Source organism: Tetrao urogallus, assembly GCF_951394365.1.
Source record: "Tetrao urogallus genome assembly, chromosome: 2".
NCBI lineage: Eukaryota > Metazoa > Chordata > Aves > Galliformes > Phasianidae > Tetrao > Tetrao urogallus.
The window spans coordinates 42,207,310-42,215,700 of NC_136814.1; the positions used below are offsets into that span (position 1 = coordinate 42,207,310).

At 48.2% G+C, this 8,391-nt stretch overlaps 1 protein-coding gene across 4 annotated transcripts; it reads left to right on the plus strand.

Annotated features, from left to right (window-relative positions):
* Nucleotides 1–1,756: 1,756 nt before the first annotated feature.
* Nucleotides 1,757–7,741, plus strand: TBXT (T-box transcription factor T; the record flags this gene model as incomplete). 4 transcript variants are annotated; one of them, XM_079550737.1, is made up of 8 exons in its annotated part: nucleotides 1,757–1,956; nucleotides 2,043–2,307; nucleotides 2,449–2,583; nucleotides 3,248–3,309; nucleotides 3,403–3,464; nucleotides 4,372–4,548; nucleotides 6,078–6,210; nucleotides 7,474–7,741. In XM_079550737.1, the coding sequence occupies 8 exons, from the start codon at nucleotides 1,757–1,759 to the stop codon at nucleotides 7,739–7,741; spliced, it is 1,302 nt and encodes a 433-aa protein (XP_079406863.1). The 4 variants fall into 4 exon arrangements, with proteins under 4 accessions (XP_079406863.1, XP_079406864.1, XP_079406865.1 ...); XM_079550738.1 differs by having other exon boundaries at nucleotides 6,081–6,210; XM_079550739.1 differs by having other exon boundaries at nucleotides 4,375–4,548; nucleotides 6,081–6,210.
* Between the last annotated feature and the right edge of the window lie 650 nt (nucleotides 7,742–8,391).

The window sequence follows — 8,391 nt, forward strand, 5'->3', positions numbered from 1 at the left end:
GAATCTATTCATTTTTCTTCCATACACTTTTCTTAATGAACGAAGTGGACTGGCCACACGGTTTGGTCTTTTGGGTTGTCCCATATGGAGCCAGGAGCTGGACTCGACGACCCTTTGGGACCAGGAATATCCTGTGCCCGTATGAAATTCGGCAGCGCCGGGCGGTGCTCCGCTCCACTGTAAGCGAAAGCGGCAGCGGGCAGCAAGGGGCGGGCGCTGGGCTGGGCAGCCGGGCTCTCTGAGAGCTGGGGCTGCTCTCCCCCTGCGAGAAGGAAGGCATCGCTACAAAGAGGCAATCTTTACAACTGTTCGGTTGGAGGAAGTTTCTTGGCTGTAAACTGTCATGCACTGCAGCTCGCAGTGAAAAGGCTCTGGGAGCGGGGAGTTTTCTCTCATAAGAGCAACCGGAGTGCAATTAAGATCAGAAAGGAGAAGGAAATAAAGTAACAGCATCAGGAATGCAAGCTGAAGGGTAACTTTTTTGTTTTTTCCAACCCGTTGGAAACATTATGTATGACTTCAGAAAACTTGATGATGGTCATTTCGAGTTCTAAAGCTAGCCAGGCTGCTTCTGGGTCGGCAACCTCAGCTGAGCGCACGCTTTGTCTGGGCTGAGTGGCACGGCCGCTTGCTGCGTTTTAAGTAAATGGGGGAATGTCTACAAATGAAGGTGGATTCGCTGCCATGCGATGAGCCAAGTGCTCGGTGCACGGTAGGACTCACGCAGCGCGGCTGCCGCTGAAGCGTTGCTGCCGGTGCGTGCTGCTGGAGCGCACCGCCGGTGCTGGGGATAGCCTGGCCTGGAGCGCTCGTTTGGAAGAGCAGCTCAGTCAAATACACGTGCAGGTGGACTTTGCCCCCTCTTCGTTTTCGGGATCGTTCCTTTCCCACCGAATTGGCCCCGTCGCCTCCGGTGCCGGTGGTTATCGCCGCTGTCGGCCTCGCGGCGCTCGTTGCCGGGCACGGCGGCCCTATCAGAGTTGAGACGGGGCGCGGGTAGCGGGGCTACGGCACCGTCCCGGGACGTCCCACAGCGACGGCGCTCGGCGGCAGCAGAGTGGGTGCGCGTGTTTGTGAACAGAGAGTTGGTTTCGCCCCGTGCCGTTTCCCCCCCTCTCCTTAGCTCCAGTTTAAGTCACTTGTTGTTGTTGTTGTTGTTCAAGGAGCGCCCATTGAACGATTTCCTGCTCGTTGTCACCTCTCGCCCTCTGCCCAGAGATGCTCGCAGAGGGCAATAAACCGTCTCCCTCCCCCGCACCGCCGCAGCCCCGAGGATGCCCATCCCGGGAGCATCCTCCGCCCCTCCCCGCGCCGAGCTCCGCCCGCACGGGGCCGGGCGCTACGGCCGGACGCGGGCAGCAGGAGTGGGGCGCAGCCGGGGCCGCGATGGGCCATTTCCTCCGCGGCGCGGCGGCCGGGCCCGGCGCTTTGATGGAGGTGCCAACATGTGGGGATTTGCATCAAACAGCCGCGCCGCGTCCCGCGGGCGGCAATTCGCGGCGCGCCCCCCCGCGGGCCGCGCTCTGATATGGCCGCGGGGAGCCAATCGGCGGCCCGGGCGGGCACATCAAAGCGGCGCTCCGCCAATCGGCGGCGGCTCCCCGCGGGCGCGGTGATGTCACGGGGGGGCGTTTATGGCGGGGTATAACGGCGGCCCCGGCCGGAGGCAGCGGGCGAGGGGCCGCCGAGCTCGGGCGGAGGCAGCCGGGCCCCGCCGGCGGCGCTCGGGGAGGGGGGGGGGGCTTCGGGGGTGGCCATGGGCTCCCCGGAGGACGCGGGCAAGGCGCCGGCGTACCGAGTAGACCACCTGCTGAGCGCGGTGGAGAGCGAGCTGCAGGCGGGCAGCGAGAAGGGAGACCCGACGGAGCGCGAGCTGCGCGTGGCGCTGGAGGACGGCGAGCTGTGGCTGCGCTTCAAGGAGCTCACCAACGAGATGATCGTCACCAAGAACGGCAGGTAGCGGCCGGGCGGTGGGACGGAGGGCCGGGGGATGGGGAGAGGGGACCGGAATCGGGCCCTCGCGCCACGGTGTCACCCCGCAGGAGGATGTTCCCGGTGCTGAAGGTGAGCGTGTCGGGGCTGGACCCCAACGCCATGTACTCCTTCCTGCTGGACTTCGTGGCGGCGGACGGGCACCGCTGGAAGTACGTGAATGGCGAGTGGGTGCCGGGCGGCAAGCCGGAGCCGCAGGCGCCCAGCTGCGTCTACATCCACCCCGACTCGCCCAACTTTGGCGCCCACTGGATGAAGGCGCCCGTCTCCTTCAGCAAGGTCAAGCTCACCAACAAGCTCAACGGCGGAGGGCAGGTAGGTGGGTCCACGTAGAATCGTTGAGGTTGGGAAAGACCGCTAAGATCACCTGGTTCGACCGTCAGCCCAAGCACGGGCCATGGAAGCACTGTGCCTGTCTGTGGTCCACACTCACCTGATGCATCCCTTTGCTCTCAGATCATGCTGAACTCCCTGCACAAGTACGAGCCCCGCATCCACATCGTGCGGGTGGGCGGCCCTCAGCGGATGATCACCAGCCATTCCTTCCCCGAGACCCAGTTCATCGCTGTGACTGCGTACCAGAACGAGGAGGTACGTGTGGCGGGCAGAGGCCTCTGGTGCTTTCGGCCTTCCAGGTGGCAAAGTGCATGTTATTACCCAGCAACTGATGGGGCTTGTGCCACAGCTTTCACTTCTCTCTGTGCTGAATCTGAAGCTAAATGTCTTACTATGCATGCCTGGGGTTTTCACAAGTTCTGATTCCTGTCCCAGTATATATGCAAAGTAAGTTTAATAGATTATTTGGGACAAACCAACGTGGTATGAAACAGAGTTGCAGTTTTCAATTGCATTGTAAAATAGCTGGTCATGCCGTTCTCCAAACTGGTCTTGATGTTAGCCAAAAGGCTCATCTGTGTATCATGAATCTGTAAACTGCCAATGTTTTTGAGATTTATTGGTGCCCATTCTGCTCTGTCCTGAAACTTAAACCTTTTTTCAGCCCTGTAGTGTAGTATTTTCCTTAACTGTTTCCTCAGTTGATAGATAAATGTGGGCACTTTGGTCACATAGATTTGAGGTGGTGGGACCCATTCCTAGCCCACTGCTAACACTTCAGACATTAGATGCTGTTAAATTGGTGTACGTGGGTCTAATCTTAGTTCTTCAAAAATCTATGACTTCCCTGACTTCACTGGAAAGTCCTCATTCAAGTCTTTGATTTCTGTATGATAATTAAGATATCTGTTGTTTTTAGATCACAGCTTTAAAAATTAAATACAATCCATTTGCGAAGGCATTTCTTGATGCAAAGGAAAGGTGAGAGCTCTTAACTCAATTCTGAAGTTTATAGATTTATTGTGTAGGTTTGTGAAAACATATCCTTAACTTTTGGCATGTTTTCCTTTGTAGAAATGATCACAAAGAAATGATGGAGGAAGTGGGAGACAACCAGCAGTCTGGATACTCGCAGTGTATGTTTCCTTACATTTTTCTTTGTAAATATACTTCTGAATTCTTCTATTAGCAAAACTTGGAGAGCAGTGTTTGCTGGTTGGTGTGCTAGTTCATAAGGAGATAACATCACTAATCTTCAAATTTGCTCTTTGTGCAGTCTAATGGGTGTATAAACATCTGATATGTAAAGGTGTGGTAAAGGCAGCACTATTATCTTAAGCATTCTCTAACAGGATCTCGCATTGACCTTCTTTTCCGAAAAGACAGCCAAGGACAGGGGTATTCATACAGATATGGAAATCAATGCTTATTTCAAAATACAGCAGAAACTTGCTGGAATTGTATTTCTGTAATTCAGATAGGGGCATTTGCTTGAAAAGTTCTCTTAGATGAGTAAAAAGCAGTAGTGTTTCAATGGTCTGTGTTTAAAGGGTTATTGCCAAAATTTGTCTGCAGCCTATAAAAGGAGTTCAGCCACAGTAGGAATTACTCTCTTTTAGCAAAGAGGCTTAGTTTGTGAGAGTTCTTAGCATTTTGAGAAACCTCAGATCTTAGCTATATGTTGAGACCCCCAAAAGAGCAATTTACAACTGACAATTACACTGTTACTGAGCACATCCTTCCCACCTAAGGGAGAGTTTAACTGTTTCAGTGTTTCCTTACTTTGCTGTGGTTGTAATTAGGTGGGAATTTTAACAAACGTTAACTTGATGCATGGCTTTTTCTGTGCTGTTTTCCAATTTTCCTTCGTAACACCATTTGAGAAGTTGTAAAATTCCAGACTTCTCAGCTGTATTGCAACTTGTTCTCCTTTCATGAGCATGCATTTACTTTTGGATCGGTTACGTACCTTGTCACCATGCTGTTCTTTCAGCGTCCGGTTGCATTGCATACATACAGTAGATAACTCTTGCTCTTTCACAGTAGGTAGTTGGCTTATTCCTGGGACTGGGGCTCTGTGCCCACCTGCCAATCCTCATCCTCAGTTTGGAGCAGCCCTGTCTCTCTCCCCTGCTCACAGCTGTGAAAGGTACTCACCGCTGAGGAATCACCGTTCTGCCCCCTACCCCAATCCCTACACCCATAGAAACAACTCACCAAGTAAGTTGTATTTTGCAGCTGTTTGAAGATGGGATGTAAGCTTTGAGCAGTGTACATCTAGACTGATGCTGCAGGAAATGGCGGTTGCTTCCCAGCTGAGTTTTGTCAGAGGGAAGGGGGGTAGCATTGCAAAGAAAGAGTGGCAGTGAGTGTGCATTTCCAGTCTTTGCAGTGGAAAAGTGAGGCTATATAGAACTGTTGGTCCCTAAATTGTTAGGCTGTATTGTACTGGTTTCGCTATGTGTTCTTGATGACTGATGAGGTTAAACTTACTTTAAATTTGAAAGTGAGGATTTCATTTGTTAGTAGGAGATATGATGAAATGAAGTCATTTATGTCCACTTCTGGTAATGGGATTACTTGTTGTTAACACATTTAAGCAAATAATTGAGGGCCTGGTTCTATCAGTTTTATTTACCTATTGCCGGGGTTTATATTAATGCATGGAGATTGTCTTCAAAAAGTGTGTCGCAACTGGATATATCATGTTAACAATGTGGAACTGAGTGAATTGCAAAGCTATTTATCAGTGGTGCTCAGAAACAGCCAAGGAGCTTAAGGCTTAGTGCCTTAAAGCAGGAGTGCATAAGGAACAGAAGTTGAGGTCATTTTTAATAATGATTTTTTTTCCCCTTACTCTGGCAAAGGCTTGGTAACAGCTTTTGCCTATGCTGAAGGTTTCCATCTAGAAAGATGCTTAATATTTTTGGATTGTGTATTAATACATAGCCTTCTAGGTGCTGCCTGGTCAAACATATGTGCAGCTTTGTTGGCTATTTTAAAGAGGAAAACAAGCTTTCCTTTGGCTTTCCTTACATCTGGGCATTATGGGCAAGTTTGGTGACCTGAAATAAATTGAAAGAACAAAACACTTCCAGTGTTCCTCTTCTTTCCCAAGTTTTCAGCAAGAAACCATTTTTTTTTCCTTCCCTTTGCCAGCTAGCAATGCAACTTCTAGCTCTGTGGAGCTGTTTAGGGTTCCCTTTATAGCTTTTCAAAGGCTTTGCTGTGTTGGATGGCCAATTTTGATCACCCGCTGTGTGGTTTAAACCACGGTCCAGTCACTCTGTGGTGGCATTCACAGCTCGGAACTATGATATGTAATCCAGACTGCATATTATCAGGGCTGCCAGACTGTTATTGCCAGCGTATGTGATGGTGATAAAGAAGGTGCCTTGGAAGAGAGATGTCAATGGCGTGAATAAGAGCCTTTCTGTTGACAGAGTAAGGAAGCATGATCTGAATGAGCAGGTGGTTTGAAGACAGCATTTTTTTGTGTGTGTAGATCCTTTGCAGAAGTAGGACTTTGCAGTTATAAGCTAAGCAATCAGCAATGCTGCTGAAACTGTAAGCTTGATACAACCAGTAGATGACTTTATTTTTCTTTGTGGGAGCGTTTCATTTTTTTAATTACTACTTTTTTGCAAGCCAACAGTGGGAGAGGGTTTTAAAGTGATCCATGATGTTTGAATAAAAGATTGTTGTTTGTTCTGATTCTAGTGCATTGAAGTGATTGCTTGTTTTCTCAGCAGCTTATGCTGATAACTCCTCTGCCTGCCTTCCCATGCTCCAGTCCCATGACAACTGGTCCTCTCTGGGAGTTCCCACACACACAACTATGCTGCCCATGAGCCACAGCACTGGCACTGCTACCAGCTCCAGGTAGGAATTCATCCCTTAGTAGCACTAAGAGAAGGTTGTAAAAGGAGGCAGAGTCTCACCATCAAATTGAAAAATCCTTATGGCTGCATGTCAAATCGTCAGCATTAGGGGGGGCACTGTGAAGGAACTTTGCGCAAAGAGAGCAGAGAGATGAAACAGACACAAGACGGCTTCGGAAATGTAGATGGATACTGGTGACAGCAATATTTTATAGAACAAAAATCATCTAGGCATCCACTGAATTTGAGGATGTTCTTTTAAGTTTCATCTCATTTTGCTTTTAAACAAAGTGGAGTTGAGAAGTTTGTTTCATTTTAGTCAGTCACTGTTTGCCCATTCATCTCCACAAACCCTTGTTGTGCTACAAAGGGGGCAGAGAACTGCAGCGTGCAGGATGAGGAAGTGGCTGGGGGAGTAATAAGCCAGCATAGCATCAAATCATACTGTCAATAGACTGTATAAAGGCATCTTTTCTCCTCTTTGTACTTAGTTATCTTAAAGCTTCAGTCCTTTAGCAGAGGTTGTGGTTGAACTTGGTCATCTTGAAGGTTTTTTTTTCAACCTAAATGGTTCTGTGATTCTTTTTCATGATTTAGACCCTCAGTCTCATGAGCTTGAAAATTCAAAGCAATACAGCTGAGGTGGTAAAATCTCTGCTGTTAACCACAGAAGGTTGATGTTTAGGCATCTTTTTTTGCAGCTCATATCTACCATTTAGTTTGTGGAAAACGTCCTTCTTTGAGCCATGCACACCAGCACTCAGCTGTTAGAGTACGTACTAATAACCAGTATAAGACAGCTGACTTGCTGAACAGAAGTTTTGGCCCTGAACGTGCATTTATCAAGTAAACAGATACTCCTGGCGTGTCTTTCCATGTCTGACCCCAGGATACATACTTGGAAAGTTGTAAAGTCCACTGAGTTTAAGTTGATGAATTAAGAGTTGTCCAGTAGATAAAATCTGGAGAACTGGAACTGTGAGACCTTGAGGAAGGCACTTCTGCCATCTCTTTTGTTTAAGCCCCTGTAAAGTAAGAATAATAATTCTATTTTACTTTTTTTTTTTTTTTTAATATATACACATATATTTGTTTGTGTGCATATATGGGGGGAGAGAGAGGGAGACAGTAGGCTGAGTAGAGTGTTGATATGGACTAGAAGAATAAGTGAAGCTGGCCTGGGGCTACGTGGTAAACTGAGCACCAGCCAACAGAACCTGCAGTCGCTAATAACCTGTCGAATTTGTCGCTCTCCCTCCTCCAGTCAGTACCCGAACTTATGGTCTGTGAGTAACAGCACCATCACCCCAGCATCTCAGTCAGGCGGGATGTCCAACGGCCTGAGCTCCCAGTTCCTGCGTGGCTCTCCGGTGCACTACACCGCTCTCCCACATTCCGTCACTGCCACCACCTCCACATCCCCACTGTACGATGGAGGAGCACCTGCAGACCTTCCTGACAGCCAGTACGATGCCTCCGCACACAGTCGGCTGGCATCCATGTGGACGCCCATCACCCCACCTTCCATGTAAACCCAGACGTCTACTTTAGAACTGACTTTTTTAGCTACTGAATTACTTTTAATGCTTAATCCTCAAGGAAGAGGAAGAGGAGACACGAAGGAAATTATAGATAAAGCATCTGCACTGCTTTGCGTAGAGCATCCGAGTTGTGTCTCTGATAGTGAACAGACCATCATTAACTTCATGCAGAGTTTACAAATCTGGTGAGCGTGCAATTCTGAGAGCAGGTCTACTGCTTTTCATTCTTTTTTTTTTTTTTTTTTTTTTTTCCCCTAGCTTGATAGGTCTAATTTTTAAGATTTTGACTTAGGTTCCAAATTTCTCAGTGTTCTGATATATTTGGACCTGAAGTTTGGCATCTGAACAACTTTCTTGAGTAAGTTACTCCTTATTGTTTTTTTTTCCTTCTTAATGGCAAACCTAGGAATAGCCATATTAGACTGTTATTAACCACCTAGGTAGAAGCATTCTGAATTCTGCACAAGTGTAGCTGAGGATGAAAGTTTTTGGAAAATCATGTGCACTAATGCGTATTTGTCTCACGGATACGTTGTGTTCTTAACTGTATGCTTGTTTCCTTGCTGCTGATTTAATGTTGAGACAATCTGCAAAAACTGTTTTCCTCCTAATAAATTACAGTATTATCATTTGGTCTAGAT